Source organism: Arvicanthis niloticus, chromosome 6, assembly GCF_011762505.2.
Source record: "Arvicanthis niloticus isolate mArvNil1 chromosome 6, mArvNil1.pat.X, whole genome shotgun sequence".
Lineage (NCBI taxonomy): Eukaryota > Metazoa > Chordata > Mammalia > Rodentia > Muridae > Arvicanthis > Arvicanthis niloticus.
In genome coordinates, this window is record NC_047663.1 from 5,513,854 (window position 1) to 5,531,722 (window position 17,869).

Below are 17,869 nucleotides of genomic sequence, written 5' to 3' on the forward strand. Positions count from 1 at the left end.
ACAGAACCTTCTCCTAATGAATAAAGATCAGGGGACCAATCACTGGGCGAGGAGTAGGCGGGACTTCCAGGTCGGAGAGAGGAAGAGAGGACGCAGGAGGAAGGTAATTATTTTTGGACGGGAAGGACGATAGCATCAATATGTTGGTAGGAGAGACTCCCGGTCCAGGTGGCAGATCTGTTGGGATCGGCTACCGGAGGATTTTACTTAGAATGGCTTACAAGATCTAGGATGCTAGTTGCTGCGCCCACCGATTGTGTTACCTGTCAATTCTGAACTAAGTTTGTGTGGTGTTTTCCTTCAAGTTAGTGACTCAACTGGGTTCCAGAGAGAAAGGTGCGGTGGCGGGGCACCCCAGCCAGCCATGGGAATTTGGAAGCGTGGGGCTGGCGTGGCAGCGACCGGTCATGGGAACTTAGAGAGCTGGGTGGAGAGAGTTTGGAGGTCCCGGTCAGAGAGTCTGCTGAGATGAGAACAAGGCCCGCTCGTGCCGGTGATAAGATAATGTAGATTGCACTTTTTTTTATCTTTCACGCTACAGCTCTCATTGGAGGACAGCAGGATCAGCTGACCTTCAAGCCTGGACACATTATTTAGATTAATGGGAACAGTGAAGCAGAGAGCCTGAGGGCCTAGGGGTAAAGCCTGGCTCCCCAGTTCCAGCAGAGTGACTCTGGCCAGTTGGGTTACATAACCCCTGCAAACGTAAACTCCTCCCCCCACCCCCACCCCCACCCCGCCCCGGAGAGGGACGGACGCTCCAGCTTAGCAGCATAGGCAGTTTTAGATGGGAAGGGCGGGAGACACACACGCAGGTGAGAATCCACAGGATTCAAAACAAAAGGAATCAAACACAGGAATCAAAACCAAAGCTCCTTCGAGAATTCAAGCTGAGGCAGAATGGCAGTATCCCCTTAGAGAGTGGGCACTTACTAAGGATTGAACCTGTGGCCTCGCGAATGCTAGGCAAGCGCTCCGCACTGTACCAACCTCCCCAGCCCTCTCAATGTACTTCTCCTCCCTACTTAAGCAGACACCCTATCCCTCAGAGGAGGTAGTGAAGGCTCAGCCACGGAGAAAAACACTGAACTCTTTTTTGGAGGATTCAGTAACTCTCCTGCAATAAGCGGGGTTTTTTTGTTTGTTTTGGTTTTTTTTTTTTTTTTTGTTTTTTTTTTTTTGGTTTTTTTTTTTTTTTTTTTGGTTTTTTGTTGTTGTTTTGTTTTTTGGGTTTTTTTTTTTTTTCATAAAACATAATGCCAGCATGGGCTTTAAATAGTACCATGGCGTCTGTCGGACTTAACAAGCTCCAGTCATTCCAAACAAAATCACTTGGTGTCACTATTATTAACTGGACTTAACATTCACACAGCACTTTCTATTTTCAAATAACAGACGCTTAGGCTCCCCACGCTGAGCCACTTTTCCACAAATGACAGTGAAGCAGGGTCTGAGGCCTCTGAGCCCAGATTTGTGACTTGGAAAATACCGGGGTTGAAGAGAAAAGAGAGGGCCAGAGTACAATTGGCAGAGGGCTCCCCTCCTGTGCACAAACCCTGGGTTTGATCCCCACATCAACTGGGCACAGGGGCATGCTGGAACCCTAACACTTAGGAGGTGGAGGCAGGAGGATCAGAAGTTTAAAGTCAGGGGCTGGAGAGATGGCTCAGCGGCTAAGAGCACTGGCTGCTCTTCCAGAGGTCCTGAGTTCAATTCCCAGCACCCACATGGTGGCTCACAACCATCTATAGGAGGATCTGCTGCCCTCTTCAGGCAGGCGGATGTATATGCAGCAGAGCACTCATACATTAAATAAATAAAATTAAAACAAACAAACGATAAAAGAAGTTCAAAGCCATCTTCAGCTATATAGATAGAACTGGGATAAATGGAACGGAGACAGATGGACAGACAGACAGAACTTCTCATCCCTCCAAGCAGGAGGCGCCACAAAACAGATTTGAGACAGGCAGGAATGTACCACCTCACTCAGCAGAGGCCACACTCAGTAAAGCCAGGACTGAAGAAAAGGCCAGCTGGTTCAGGATTGAAACCCTAGAGATACAACCACCCCCAATGCAGGCAGCAAAAGCCAAAACTGTTCTAAAGAGTTTCCTTGGAAACAACCCTGCTGTCCCCACAGGGCCATCAGCAGGACTTCCTCCAGCTGGAGCAGTGGCCCCCGAGCCCTTTGACCCTGATAATAGCATATTTCCTTTCCTTCTCTTCTCCTCTCGAGGTGTTTGCATGGAGAAGGTTGTGAACCCAGCCTGGTCCACAACATGCTACTGTGACTCAGGCCCACACACGTGGTCCTGAATGGAAATGGCCCAGATACACCAAGACTGATCGGGACATCCAAACTTGTTACAGAGTTCCCCCTGTGGGCTCAAGAGACTGCTCAGGGCCCAAAGTCCTAGGACAGGCTCCCCCAAGTCTGCCAGCTGACTCTTTATTTTCTAGCTTGGACTGGGAAATGTCCCACAGCTGATAAAGAGACTTCCCTGGGTTCACACATCAGGCTAGGGATGGGGGACGTCAGGAGGACGTTGCCCTGCACCAGTCCTGGCTGCTTCTCTCTGCCATCTACCAGATACAGGGAGGCTACACCTTCCTCTGTTCCTACATGCCAGTCCCTACACCCAACAACCAGGCCTCATTCAGGAAGTAGAGAAAGCTGGCACAGGCTGACACCAACCTCCTTGATTGCCAAAGCTCATACTGAGACCTACTCTAGGGTACCCCAGTAGACAGGTAACCTCACAGGCCTGTCACCCCAAGGTGCTCTGGGGAACCCCAGTTCAGGGTATATACTGTTCTCTACAACTTCCAGAACCAAGCAGGGAATCCTGACATCTGCAGTCACCAGACCACCCTCGACTCCTTCCAGGCCTGTCCCCAACAAGGCCCCCGAGGGCACAGCCTCACAAGGTCGTCATTAATTCCAGGCCAGTCCCCTTACCCCAGAGGTGTCACACAAGGCTGCCTGGAGAAGGAGGTTTAATTCCAAGTTGCTCTGTGGTTATGTTCAATTAACAGGAGCATCGGCCTCCCTGCAGCTGGCCAGCAAGCTCACTGGGAATAATCTTATTATGAAACAAAGTGTTTTCAAAACACAGCAACCTACATAGCTAGGTGCCTGCAGAATCATACAGCAACACACAGACACACACACAGACACACACACACACACACACACACATCGTGGGAAATGGATGCTCTGTGTGTTTCCTTGCATCTCACACACGATATGGGACATGAGACATCCCTGGTAGTGTGACCTTTCTACCTCTCGTCTCTATGCACCCCAGCCTCAGCCCCTGTTGAGGTGAGTCTGGAGGTTGCAAACAGATGGTGTGAGACTGACCTGTCCCTTTCTCAGTAGGAGGAGAAAGGATAATTTATCCCAAAAGCCTAAAATAAGCTTTTTAACTTGACAGACTCTAGAGTCACCTAGGAGACAAACTTGTAGACATGTCATAGAGGGAGCTTTTAGACTGGGTTAACTGAGGTAGCCCATCATATGGGCTGGGATCCTTCCTGAAGAAAGAAAGCACAGTGAGCACCAGCAACCCTCTCTCTGCTACCTGACTGCGGACTCAACCTGGCCGGCAGCCCTACCCTCCTGAGGCCACGCCTTCTCCTCCGTGAGGGATAGTACCCTCAAACTGAGAGCCACAAAAAGCCCCTCCTTGAGTTGCTTTTGTTGGGTACATTGTTGTAGCAGTGACTAATATGATGGGTGAGTGTTGGCCACTGTTAGGTTCTGCTCTGCAGACTTCCGGCCTCAGCACAAACTAGAAGACACAGCAGGAAAAACCCAGAGCCGCCTGGGCTGCCAGGCCCAACCCCACGCCTCTGCTGCCTGCTGGCCCCAGGGCCTTGGTCACCTGGTCCTTCCCTGGCTTTGGCCCCTTGAAGGTTACCTTGAACTTGGCCTGTCCTCGCCCTGACCCACTGAGGGGGTTCCTCAGGTGGTCTAGCTGGTTGCTGACATCAGCATTATCTCGTAGTCCCTCCAGGCACGAAGACCAACTTTGGGTGGTTTATCAAAATGTTTTTCTGTCAGTGAGCCTCAGGTCAAACCCAGAGCCTCTGCCAGCACAGGACTTGAGAAGAATGGGACCCATCTTGTAAAGTTGAGATTGAAACACCCCCACCTTGCACTCACACAGAGACCCCAGGAGACTAACCTCCCTGTGCCTGCTGTTCCTGAACCCCAGCCCCCACATAGCCACCAACACAGGAAAAAAAAAAAAGTTTTATTTCCCGAAAACGAGAATATGGCTGCACTTTAAGCAGAATTCTCCACACTTATGCTATGGCTCTATTTATAACCGCAGTTCCCCACTTTAACACTCACTATAACACTCGCGTTGAGGGCCAGGCACAGATGCACACACCTGTAACCCTTAAAACCGTCTTTTCCACGTGCCAAGCAGGCAGCTCCTTCCCATAGGGTCATCCCGGGTGCGCAGCTGGCTCAGGCTCAGGCTCAGGCGCCACACCTCACGGCCCTTGGCCAGGTCAGGCACAGGAGCTGCTGTTTGTAATTACTCCCCATCCAGTCCCTCACTGCTTCTTGGGTACCCATCCCCCGCTCTGGAGTCCCCAGCCCGGATTCCGCAGACCCAGTTAAGAGGCAGATGTACTTGAAGGCGGCCGGCCGCCGACTTCAGAGCTGCCGCCCGCCACCGCTGAAGCCTGATGGGAAATTCAAAGATCATAGCTGTTTGGCTGTAGGATGCAGATTACAGTGGCGTTTGCCTCAAAGCCGCCATCCTAATTATGTTTTCCTAGGCTAAAATAGCAAATTCGCTCTCCCCAAGGACATAGCAGCCACCGCGGAAAGCAAGACACTAAGAAGCTTCCAGAAGGGCAGAAGGAGGGCAGTCCCAGGTAATTCTGAAGCGAGTATCCAAGGGCAGGTGGCAAAGTTGGCTAGCAGGGGTGGGAGGGCTTCCACGGGGTGCCCCCCTGAAGCTCTGCCTGGTTAATCATGGTTAACCCCAGGTGGCCGGGGTGGGAAGGGGCTGGCGTATGTGAACACAGACTCCCACGAGCCCTGGCGCACCCCCACCTCTCTCCCTGGGTCCCGAAGCCACAGTGTCCCTGCAATTTATAGCTCTGCCTGTGGAGTTTGATGGGCTCCGCTGGTCATGATGGATGGCTGCTATTTCCCCGAGATAGAGCCTGGAGGTGGATCGTGCTCCCCCACCCGCAGGGCTCCCTCCTTTCCCGGGAGCAGATGAAGGGCAAGGAGTGGAGGGAGGGGTAGGCCAGCTCTGGAAGAAGCCAGGCAGTGAATGTGCAGTCTGCCGCCAAACTGGGTCCCTGGACCGATGGCTGTGCCGCTCATTAACCAGGGACTATGGGGGAGGGGTCTGACCCCTGAAAAACACCTGTGGCCTGTGGTTGTTCCTGGGCCTAGACAGAAGATGGAGCTGAGCCACAAGGCAGGGACGGGGGTCCTGAGGGGACACAAAAGGTGATGGAGTCCACACAGAAAACTGCCTCATGTTGTGGAGCCCAAGGAAACCGGGCACCTTAGCCCCCTCGCCTTCTCCTTCCCAGCAGCCTCTCTGCTTCTGCCCTTGCCAATGAATAATCCATGTTTTACACAGCAGTCAGAGATATATTTTTAAATAAATCCATTCAACCCTGCATCTTAGCACACACTTACAAAAATTAAATTTAAATTTGAAACTTTGGCTGGTGAGAGGGCCCGGCAGGCAAAGATGCCTGCCACCAGCCCTGACAGCCTGAATTACTTAGATCCCTGGACCTGGTGAAAGGAGAGAACTGGTCCCACAAACTGTCCTCTGACCTTCACACATGCCATGGCAGCTGTACACACACACACACACACACACACACACACACACACTAAAAATAAATCCAGTGAGGCCTGATGGCACATACCCATAGTCCCCATACTCAAAGGGCTCGGGCTCAGACGTTCTCTGGTCCATATCTGATTTAAGGCTACCCTGGACTACCTGAGACCCTGTCTCAAGACTCCAATACTATGGGCTGGGGAGTTGACTCAGTAGAGAAAGCACTTACATCACATCCATGGGGCCCAGAGTTGGGTCCCCAGAACCTATGTAGAGCCCAGGCAGGTGTAGCGACCACCTGTAATGCCAGCACCGGGGAGGCAGAAACAGGTCCCTGAGGCAGGCTGGCTGGTTAGACTAGTGGCATCAGCTCTAAGTAGGAAACCAGTACCAAGGAGGCAGAGCTTGCTGTAGTGGGGGAGGAGGGAAGGGCTCCCTTTGTAAAATAACTCTGTGGCAGGCACTGCATAGGATGCCCGCCAGAAGCCTAGTCCCAGCACAGTAATGTTAGTACGGACATCCTCTGAACCGGAGCCCGGGGCCAGGGAGTGGCTCAGGTAGTACAGTGCTTGCCCAGCATGCGCAAAGCGCTGGGTTCCATCCCCAGCACCATAGCAACCAGGTGTAGTGGTGCATGTTTATAACCCCAAGACCTAGGGAGTAGATGGAGAAGGAGAAGTTCAGGATCATCCTTGACTAGGGAGTGAGTTTAAGGCTAGCCTGGGCTACATAAGACCATGTCTTTAAAAAAGGAAGAAAGAGAGAGAGGAAAAAAAAAAGAAGGAGAAACCTCTCAAAGCAGAGTACAAACTAACAAAGGGTTTCTTGCCTGGTTTGTAAATTCCCAAGTCTGAAAAGTCCCACAGAGGATGAAGGTGACTCAGTGGACAAGAGTATTTGCTTCCAACCTAATGGCTGGAGCTGGATCCCCAAGACCCATGGGTGGAAAGGACAGAACTGACTCCTACAAGTTGCCCTCTGACCTCCACATGTGTGCCATGACATGCATGTGTGCACACGCACAAGAAAATAAGGAAAATCTTCAGTCCCTGGTGATCGAACAAACTGTCCTAAGCCTCACATGGCTGCTGACAGGAGTGTCGTGGTTCTGAAGGTGAGCCACAGGCCAGGCCTAGTGCCTCCCAGTGGTATAACTTCGGCTGCTTCTGAACAACTGTGCCTCAGTTTCCCCCTCTGCGGAGATGAACACAGGCTGTATAGTGGTTGTGGGTTGCTGTGCAACTGTCCTAGAGGTGACTCCATGAGAAGGGCATCAGATATTCAGTGCTGTACAGTTAAATCCCCTTGACATGGGCTAAGGATCTCCATCTGGGTGCTCAGGGCATTGGCTCAACTGGCTAGGCCAGTTTGGGGGTGACCCATGACCAGCAATCCAGAACAGACAAGCCAAATGGCAGGGAGCCCCATACCAATCCAAAGAAGCACACTGTGCCCCACTTCACTCACACAGGGTCCCACTAACAACTCCCCACTCCAGCACTCAGTAGGCTGAAGCAGGAAGATTGTAAGTTCAAGGCCATCTGGGTCATCTGGGCCAGACAGCACATCAACACACAGACACACAGAGACACACACAGGCACTCATACATGCACACATGCGCACGCACACAAACACATGTGTGCACACACTCACATGCACACATACACAGGCACTCACATACACACAGACACAGGCACACACACACACACACACACACGCGTGTGCGCACAGACATACACACCACAGACACACATAGGTACTCACACACATGCACACATGCGTGCACACAAGCACTCACATACACAGCAGGGGTGGGGGCAGGTGTGCACACTGTGCCTGTCTAATGAGTATGATAAGTGTGTGTAAAAAAAAAAAACCTAGAATGTCGAAAACTTAGTGCTGGGTGTGAGCTGCTTGCCTCCAGGGAGAAGCAGTTAGAGGGCCCTTCAGTTTTCACCTGAAGTACCTTATTTAATGAGGACAAAAGACAGTCTGCGAGGAGACAAAATGTTAATGGTTGTTGAGCCTGGGAGGGAGGAGCCTGGATGTAATTTTACACCTTTTTATGCGGGTGGGGGTGGGGTGAGGGCAGAGGTGGGGGTGGGGGGAATGAGAGAGCACAGATGTCGGTATGCTGTGCAGAGCCAGAAGACCTGCTCTGTCTCTCTCCCTCTCGGTCTTGTTCCCTGGAGACAGGGTCTCTCACGGAATCCAGAGCGCGGCTGGAGCCCCAGTGATCTTCCTGCTTCTGCTTTCCGCAGCAGCACACTGTACTGGGTTTAGATGGGTGCTGGGATTTGAACTCAGGCCCTCTTGCTTGAACAGCAAGTGTTTTTACACACTGAGCCATCTCCCCAGCCCTGATTTTGTGCAGTTTTAAAGTTTTTCTACTTTACCAGAAAAAGGGACTTTGGCTGAGCTCTAAAGGTGCATCTGAGGCTATGCTGGACCCCAGCACCCCAGGGGCACCCCTAGCTCTGTGCCCTCCCCCCACCTCTCCTCACCTGTCCGCAGCTAACTGGGCAACACTGGCAGTCCGGTGCAGCTCGCTGCTATTCTCCAGCCTGGCCAGCATGTCCATGCGTTTCATCATCAACTCTAGCAGGTCGCTCATCTTGCGAAGGGCGCCGCGGGACTCGGGGCCGCCTGGCACTGTAGGCAGAGTGTGAGCATTTGTCAGGGGAGGTCATGCTCCCTGCCCCACCTCCATCTTCCCAGGCCACCTCACAGGAGGGGTAAGCAGAGTGTCTCTCCTACCCATTCATACCCTGCAGGACAGGACCCCTTTCCATTGTCTGAGGAAGACACTAATCTGTTGGGCTAGCCTGCTCCTTCCCTGCTGCATGACCTGAGGGGCTTTTGCTAGCTCTCTGGCTTCTGATTTGTGGGCTGTACAGGGGTAACCTCTGGGGTGTCCTGAGCATCAAGGGTCTGTGAGGGCTGGAAAGGCCCCAGTAGAAGGGGAGGCATAGAACCTGAGTGACTTGTGTGAGCCAGGAACCCCCAGTCAAGTTTCCATAGGCTTTATCCACTGATAGGGGCTCTCGAACCTTCTCTGTGCTAGCTTCCTGTATGACACTGGCTCAGCCTGTGCTCTGGGGTCCCGTAGGCTGTTTCAGGCACGCCCAGCCTCTAAGCCCTGTGTTCCCATCTCACTTCCTTGAACCTCTCTAGAAAATGACAGTGCTCTTGTCCTGAGCCACAGGCCCCTTCATGGTGAGTTGCTCAACCTCTTTCAATCCCTCTACCCCTGCTGGAGACTCTGCGAAGATGAAGCTAGAGAAGACGAGGCACACCCACTGGGGTCCCAGAAGCACCCAAGTCCTCCAGCATCTCCTTTCTGATCCCCCCACTGTCAGCCGTGCATGCTCCCGTGTGAGGCCCCCCTGCTAATGACGAACCAGCCTGCTCCACCTTAGGCTGGACAGCCACCTCATAGTAAAGACAAACTACGATTATTCTCCTTTATGACTAAACATCTGTTTCCAAAGGATTGGGCTGGGCTCTACCTGTGACCTTAACTACAAATGGTTCTGTACCGCCTGTCCCAGGAATGGCAATCGTGTCTTTGTTACAAAAGTGTAATAACATCTTGCAACCCTACCTTTGTTTCAAAAGGTTATTTTGACTACCCCTGACCTCCTTATGACTTCCCCCTGTTATGACTACCTTGTTGTGACCACCTTGCAACTTGTCTGTTTCAGGGGGCTGTTAGGACTAACGTGTTCTGCTTGTGTTCTGCTCCTGTAACCCCGCCTGTTTGCCCTCCAAGTCCCTCATTTGGAAATCCGCCTACCCCTGAGCTATAGATACCTTGTCTTTCTCACATTCATTGCTGACCTAGAACCCTGCCTTAGAGGGAGGCAGGGAGGCAGTCCATGCATACACACACACACACACAGCTTCTGTTAGTTAATTGCTTGCTTTAATTCATTTTGCCATGATTTGGGTCAGTGGTCTTTCTCCTCCCACCTTTGGGAATCAACACTTGTCTTTCCAATTCTGTGTGGCTGAACATTCTAGACAGCCACACAGTGTTGGGGGCCGACTTTTAGCAGAAAGCGGCTATCAGCTTTGCAGCCATCTTGAGCCATATACCCTGACATGAGACTTGGATTACAATAGCCTACAACAGCTGAGAACACTCCGATAATCTTGGTTTAGATACCTTGGGATTAAAGGTGTGTGAGATTAAAGGTGTGTGAGATTAAAGGTGTGTGACTTAAGAGTGTGATTTAGAAGTGTAGAGATCAGATTTAGAGACAAGACCTAAGGGCATGATTAAAGGTGTGACCAAAAGGCATGGCTTAGAAGTGAGACATATAAAGGCGAGAGGCAAACAGAAGAGAGAGAGAGAATCAGACACTTCAGGGAGTACAACTAGGAACTAGGAACTCAAGACTTGGGACTTGGACTAGGAAGAGAGACTGAAGAATAAACGGGATTGAATCACACTCTATCTGGTCTCCATTCTTCGAGTCTGTCCTCACTCTCTCTCTTGCTGAACCCCGACATGCGGACCGGAGCGGCAGCTTGGGCCGGGATACAGTGGCCGCCAAACACGGGGCAGCCCGGGCCTCAACATTTTGCTCGGGCCCTGACAACACAGGCCCCAAGCTGCTCTGCTCCAGGCATTGAAGTGACCCATTCGTTCCACTCCCTCCAAACTTCCAAAGTTAAGTTCTCAACCAATGAGTAGAGTCCAGCAAGACACTAACTGCATGCTTCCCGACTACCTAGCCAAGTGCTATCAACTCTTGGGCTCAAGAGAGCCCATTAAGGAAATGAGGAAGAGGTGGGAAGGAAAGAACCCATTGCTATCTTGCACTACCACAGCCTGGCCCTACCTGGGAGACAGAGGGATGTGGGGCACTCCTGGGCAATCCTGGGTGGGAACCTGGGACACCAGGAGCTATGGCAATTATGGTCTGTCAGTTACTGGGTGCTGGCTGTGTTCTGGCATGTTCCATCTGTCCCAGGTGCTGACAGCTGCAAGTCTGGCCCATGCGTATGAAAATGCAGAGAGACAAACAGCAACTGCTTCTCAGAAAGAAGGTTCCAGAATGCCCCACCCATCCACCGCGGCCTCCAGGGGAGAGGCAGTACAGTGGAGGAGATACATGGAGTGTCTGCTTCTGCTACCAAACCCTGTATGAGCAGAGGGGACATCAACCTTCTGCTCTCGGCCTCAACATCCCTAACTCAAGAGAAGACTGTCACGACCTGTCTGCAGCCCAGCATCCTGCACAGGCAGCAAGAGCCACTGAGGGGAGAGAGCAGAGGAGAGAGACAGAAGAGAGATGGGGCCAATGGTGACAAGCCAGCAGAGGAAACAGAGCAGTGTGGCCTGTGTCACAAGAGCTACTCAGGACTCACACCCCTCTCCATGATTATTCTGCCGGGATCAGACACTGCCTGCTTCCCCACATGACACAAGGTCCCTCTGGCTGGGCTCCACCAGCAGCAGAGCCTGCCTGAACTCAAAGGGAGGCCTCAGGAGCCAGGAGGGATCTCTCACAGCCTCGCCTAGGAACGAGTGAGCAGCCAGGCATCTGTTGCTAAAGATCCCCCCAAGAAGGAGACTAAAACAATATCTGCCCTTTCTTTTAAGGTCCCAGTCACAGACTGAAGAACAATTCCACCAAATCTCACACTGGGAGATTTGGGGGAGGGGGGAAACAATCAGTTCTTTGGGCTTCCTCATAGAGCACAGGTGAGGGGTTACTAACTGGAGTGCAGGTGTCCTTCCACAGAGGGCACTCCTGAAAACCCTTTACCCGACAGAGATGAAGACTTCCCAGAAACTGCACAGATACAGCCCCCTTTGTTTCTCCTCCTGTCAACTCTAGTTCCCTCTCAAGGCAGAACGGCACACAACAGGCAGTAGGGAGAGGCTGGGTACTCAGTTAAGGGTCTCACGACCTTCCTCACCCCTCCATGGTGGAAACTGCCAACAAGCCCAGATGGGGACAAGCCTGCAAGTTGCTACAGCTGAACATTCCAAGATGACGGTTGCTTGGCTCAGAAGACAGTGACTCAGTGCAGCATCAGAGCCAGAGGACCTGTGTCCTTTGGAGGTGTATCCCTAGCTCTGAATGAAAACCAATGGAAAGAGAAGGAACAAGAAGGAGGGAGCAGAGGAAGATGAGAAAGGAAACAGAGATGTCCTAGGAGTCACATGGGATGGTAGAGATGGGTGGGGAGTGGGGCAAAGGAAAGAGGGAAAGAAGGAAGGAAGGAGAGGAGGGGAAGAAGAGAGGGAGAGAGGAGGGAGGAAGTGGGGAGGGCAGGAGGGAGGGATTGTGTGGTTTCTCCTGCCCCTCAGTAAGAGAAACAGCAAAAGGTCTCCCAATCCCAAGAAGGTGACCTTGTTCTGTTTTTTCTTGTGGTGTTAAGAGACTGAGACCAGAGCCTTAAGCATGGTAGGCAAGTGACCTACCACTGAACCAGAGTCCCCGGAGCCTGGAGATGTCTCACAACAGCCTCAGATAAGTCAACCTGTGCTGATCAGCTGCCACTCGGATGCAGTCTGTAAGTTGGTCAGACAGTAGCTCCAACAAGACAGAGGCAGCAGCCCTTCTCCCAGGCTCACAGAGCTCAGGGCAGCTGTCACTCAAACATGTCTCCACGTTGACAGTGCCTACCCTCTAAACCCAGCACCCAGCACCCAGCACCCAAGTAGTACTTGGTGCACCAGAGAGAAAGAAGAGGCAGGGGGCATCGCTCTAATTCATGAGAGAGCGGACAATGCAAGTTTTGACCTGGCTACTGCAAAACCCCAGGGAACCATCTGTATTGTAGATAGCTGGTGGGTGGTGTCTTGTGCAATGGCCTGCTCGGCCTTCCTGGGCCGCCTGGTGAGCCACAGTTCAAAGCTTCACCTGTGGGACTCCCTTCCCCAAAGGATCAGAGTTAAAAAAAAAAAAAAAAGAAAGAAAGAAAGAAAGAAAGAAAAGAAATTACCCAGAACTGGGACTTGCTTAGCTGCACAGGCCAGAGCACTCAGGCCTGAAGCTCCACCCCAACCCCCACCCTCTACGCTCAGCCCAGTGCTGGCTTTGCAGTTCAGCAGGCGCAAGTCCACAAGTCTGCACCTTGACTTCCCTGGTGGTGCTCTGCTTCCTGGAGAAAATCACCAGCTCTTCTCCCTGGCCAGGCTTCCTTGCCTCTCCTCACTGCCTTCACTGCTCATCACAGGCCCCATCATATCCCAGGGGCCACTGGGAGACCAAGCCAGCAGCTAAGTAGAGTCTGAGGAGTAACACAGGGGCCTGGCCCAGGCTGCAGGAAAAATCAAAGCTTTGATGCCAGACCTGTTCTGCCACTGACACATGGGAACAGTTTGATTCCCTCTCTTGGCCTCAGTTTCCCCTTGGGTAAAATGGGGAGCGGGGTCTGTAGTAGTTGAATTTTGTGATTTTTTAAAAATCCTTTTGTCTCCTCCACATTTCCTGTAAAAATTGGGGTCACAGGAAATAAAGGAGAAGGGGAGAGGAGAGAAGAAGGACATAGAAAGGGAGGGAAAACAGATGGGTCCCCCAAAACTAGAAAAGAGGGAGTAGGATGAGCCCCAGGCTGGCATCGGAACCTATCAAGGGTCATGTCACCTTGTTCCCCTGGGTGGGCCTGGGCACAGCAGGTCCTCTAAGCAGAGAGAGGTAGTGACTCTGCATAGTGACACAGGAAGACAATTTCCTGGCACAGCCTGGAAGACTGGAGGAAGGAAATCTAGAGAAAGGGTAGAGGGTTTAAGAAGGACACAAGGAGAACCTGATGCAGGAACAACAATGTGTGTGTGTGTGTGTGTGTGTGTGTGTGTGTGTGTGTGTGTGTGTGTTTCTTCCTGCCACCAACGGAGGAATCTGCTGTGCCTGGCAGTGGTCTGAAGCCCCTGTCCCATGGCTCCCGCTCTTTGTCCCCATGTAGCTGGCCACACACACAACAGGCTTTTTGGTCAGGGACTTTATAAGAATAAAGTGTCCTTTCCCCCACCAAGCCAGGGCCAGAGAGATGGGGGAGTCAGGAGAGGAGACATAAGCTGGTTCCTTTGCTGAAGAAAGAAATCAGAGGAAGAGATGACCAGGGAAATATAGGTCACCCCACACACAAGAGTCTCTGAAGACATCTGGGGGTGGAGGCCGCTCTTCACAGCAGGAATTAATAAGGTTTTCTTGTGGAATATTTTTTGTCAGTGGGAGGTGTGACCCCAAAACTGGAGGACTTAGGGCATGCAAGTGGCCACTGCCCAGATTTCATTATGGCTTTGATTGAGGGGCAGACCTCATCCTCCTGTCTCCAGGGCTCCATCCTTCCACAAAAGACCAAAGGAGTCGCTCCACCCTGCCTGAGAAGCTCATTTGTTTTGACCAGGAGATACCTAAGGATAAAGCCAGCCACCAAAGAGGGGAGAGGGCCAGGAGGTAGGCCCTCCCCAAGTGACTCATGCTCAGATGCCACCACTGGCCCCAAGACTATCAGCAAAGCAAGCTGACACATCTTCCCCCAGTCACTTCCCGTTCTTGGCATCGACTGAATTGAAATGTACTTACTCTGAGGCCCCAGCAGTAAGTCTGGGAGCTAACACATGCTCCCCACTGATTTCCATATAAATGAGGAAGCCTGGGATGCTACAGATATGAATGGACCCCACATTTAGAGATGGGTGTTTTTATTACCCCCTGAGGCCAGATAGTCTGTCTCCTCCCCAGACACCCTCTCTGTGGCTCTGTTTCTCATATTCCCATCCCTACCCTTTATTTTGAGCAAGCCCCACCTGCCAGAGAAGAGAGCCCTCCCTGGATCTTGCAGAGGAGGTTGGGACCGGGTATGTGGAGAGCTGGAAAACTCAGTTCCTGTACAGGGAAGACGCTGCAGACCCAGCTGAGGCAAAACTGTGGTTCTGGGCCGCAGAGACCAGGGCAGGCTCTAGCAGGTCAAATGGAGCTTTTCCTCTACCTGTTATCGCTCTTCCCCAAATGGCCAGTCTCCAAGAGATGTTCACAGAACCTGGAGCATCCTCCACCCAATCTCTGGCCTGGGGCCTGGGTGGTCCAGCAGAGCCAGGATACAATGATCATCTCAGGGCAGACACAAGCAGCTGAACCAACATCTGCGAGGCAACCTGCTCCCACCAACCTGCTCAGGTCTGACTCCGTGAGGAGCAAGCAAGAACCTTGTCAGGAGGAACTGGGCTGGGCCTTGCTGAGTAGGGCCGCCAAAGGCTCTTCCCTCCCAAACCAGAGTCCCACCTTAGCCAGGTGACTCCCTCCCATTCAGCAACTTGTGTCTAAATCTCAGGGGAGTTGTCTCTGTGTCCCATACTAGAGCACTTTGTCCTGAAGAATAAACTGGCTGGGGGAAGGTGCCCCCACAGCCACACCAGAGACTGCAGAGACTGGAAAGACACATGATGAGTTCTGGAAACAGCATGTCGCTCCTGGTCTAGCTGCATGGACTGGGGATGTGCTCTGTATCTTAACTTTAGTTTTAAAATGTTAAGCACCAGCAGGGCAGTGGTGGCGCACGCCTTTAATCCCAGCACTTGGGAGGCAGAGGCAGGTGGATTTCTGAGTTCGAGGCCAGCCTGGTCTACAGAGTGAGTTCCAGGACAGCCAGGGCTACTCAGAGAAACCCTGTCTCAAAAAAAAAAAAAAAAAAAAAAAAAAAAAAAAGTTAAGCACCTACTGCTGGAGAGATGGCTCAGTGGTTAAGAGAACTAACTGCTCTTCCAGAGAGGTCAACCACATGGTGGCTCACAACCATCTGTGATGGGATCCAATGCCCTCTTCTGGTGTGTCTGAAGACAGTTATAGTGTACCCACATACATGAAAGAGAAGGAAGAGAAAGAGAGAAAGAAAGAAAGTTGAGCACCTGCATGCATGTACACACACACACACACACACACACACACACACACACACACACATCTCTGTTGTAACTATATGTGTGACTTAGGTTCTCTTCCTTCTATGGTACAGGATCTAGGGTTTGAGCCAGACCCTTCCTAAAGCCAAGACAGGAGGTGAGGTGGCCCAGAACCCTTCAGGGGGATGAGCGGAGGACCCAGAGCCCAGGCACAGTCTCTTTCTGCAATGTCTTTATTCTCCCCGTCAGACTCCTGCAGGTCTGGGTTCCTGAAACCTAGACAGACATAACCAACATCTAAGGACATTCCCAGCGAGCCTCCCATCCTTCTGTGTCCTGAGCCCCCAGCCATCTAACCCTGAGAGCCTTCACAACTGCCCCACCCCTTTTCTAACCTCAACCCCTGAGCATCTCCTGGGTAGAGACCCACACACCTCATGGGTCCTCCTTGTCCACTCTCTCCCCCTTTCTGAAGCAGCTTCCCTCCCCCACACAGCACATGCACTAAGTGTGCATGGAAGCTTCCCTCTGCGGTCCCAGCACAGGATCTCCTCTCCAGGTGTCTTAACACCGGCTCATGGCCACCCTGTAGAGCCAGTTCTCTATCCCACTTACCAGATGGGGAGCCAAGGCTCAGATACTGAGGGGTCTCTGTAAGTCAGACAGTTATGCTTGGCTGGAATGGCCGCTGGTGGTTAAGTATGAGCTGGCTTCTGAGAGCTTTCACGAGTTTAAGACTCGTGTGTGAAGCCGAGGAATGCACTGGCGGATGGCTACCAGATGGTACAGTAAGTGCCACCCGGAGCCCACTTAAACAGACAACCTGAGCCGCTCAGGATGCCTACGGCGCTCGTTACCAGGAACCAAGAGCCAGGCATGCTCAAGAAGGTGACTTCCAAGAGAGACTCTCTAGACAGGCAGAAATCTCACAAAAACAGCTCCAGAAGCCTCGCTTGCCTCAGTTTCCCTCCATGCCATGCTCCTCCTTCACACTACTGACTCAAAGGGGTCCTGTGGTACACTATGCAGAACCCTGGTATTTGTCTGCTCCCAGCAGCCCCGTAGGAGGGGCAGGGCTGAGGTTTCCTAGTTACCTTCAAGCTGTGTGCCAGCCAGCACAATGCCTGTGGTTTCTGCATACCAACCCATTTGGTCCAGCATAGGAGAGGGTCTTCACTCTCTCCCCTGCCCTTCCCCCTTTCTCTGTAACTTAAGAATTTGGCAACAGTCCACAGCTAGAAACTAGAGATTCAGGTTCCAGCCTGTCTGATCCCAAAAGCCCACATTCTGTATACCCATTCCACACCTAGCAAGAGTCATGCAGGCCAGGGACAGAGAAGGACCAGGCGAGACCAACATCCCAGACAGGAACCGTGTGAGCCTTTGCAAGCCTGCCCTCTACCACAGCCTTGCCTGGTGAAAAACACACAACGTGGGTCTCAAAGAGATAGGTGCTGTATTCAAAGACACCAACCCAGACACAGGAAAACAACACAGGACCCTTCTGACCCTTCGAGATCCTCCTTCTTGGCCTGAGAATCTTGGTGGCATGTGTAGGACCAGAGCCCATGCAGCGTGTACATCACAGTACAAACTCAGGACCCCCTTCTCTCACATATTTGCATGTTCAGAAGCCAAGGTCCCAGAAAAAAAAAACCTGCTTAAGGGGCTAAGCTTGGAGGCATCCCCCGCTCTGACTTGAGAACATGCATACTTCTTGTTGGCTCTCCTCGCCCTCAAGATACCTTCTGTGCGGATGGTGAAGGGTGAGTCCCCCAGGCGCCGGGCAGAGAACTGGCCTCCCAAAGATGTCATCAGGAAACAGAGAGTGAAGAAGCCGATGCCCAGGACAAACAGCCTGCAGGGAGAGAGGAGCAGGGTGGGTCAGCACAACACACAGCAATCCAGCAGCCCATTTCCAGCTAGGAAAAGCACAAAAAAAAAAAAAAAGTCCTAAACTTGAGCAAACAAGCTGGGCGAGGTGGTTCAGGAGGCTCGGGAGTTCAAGGTCATCCTCAGCTACATAGCAAGTTCCAGCCCAGCCTAGGGCTGAGAGATCTCAAGCCAACAAAGAATCAGCAAGTGAGAGAAGGAAGCTTGGGGATACACAGAAGAACCAAAGTGTGGGGGGGTGAGGGGTGGGGGGGTGGGGAGCGAGCTCCCAGG

The 17,869-nt window shown here is 52.1% G+C and overlaps 1 protein-coding gene and 1 long non-coding RNA gene across 2 annotated transcripts in view; one reads left to right on the plus strand and one right to left on the minus strand.

Annotated features, from left to right (window-relative positions):
* Positions 1–17,869, minus strand: part of Mgat5b (alpha-1,6-mannosylglycoprotein 6-beta-N-acetylglucosaminyltransferase B) — a 65,186-nt gene that overhangs the window by 43,414 nt on the left and 3,903 nt on the right. The window contains exons 2-3 of the mRNA XM_034507501.2: positions 17,449–17,561; positions 8,343–8,490 (exon numbers count right to left, since the gene is read on the minus strand). Coding sequence (XP_034363392.1) covers positions 8,343–8,490; positions 17,449–17,561 — 261 coding nt within the window. The remainder of the gene's footprint in view (positions 1–8,342; positions 8,491–17,448; positions 17,562–17,869) is intronic.
* Positions 58–10,277, plus strand: LOC143442600 (uncharacterized). The gene is made up of 4 exons (XR_013110880.1): positions 58–103; positions 4,801–4,899; positions 8,353–8,573; positions 9,013–10,277. It is a non-coding gene; the product is annotated as an uncharacterized LOC143442600 (long non-coding RNA).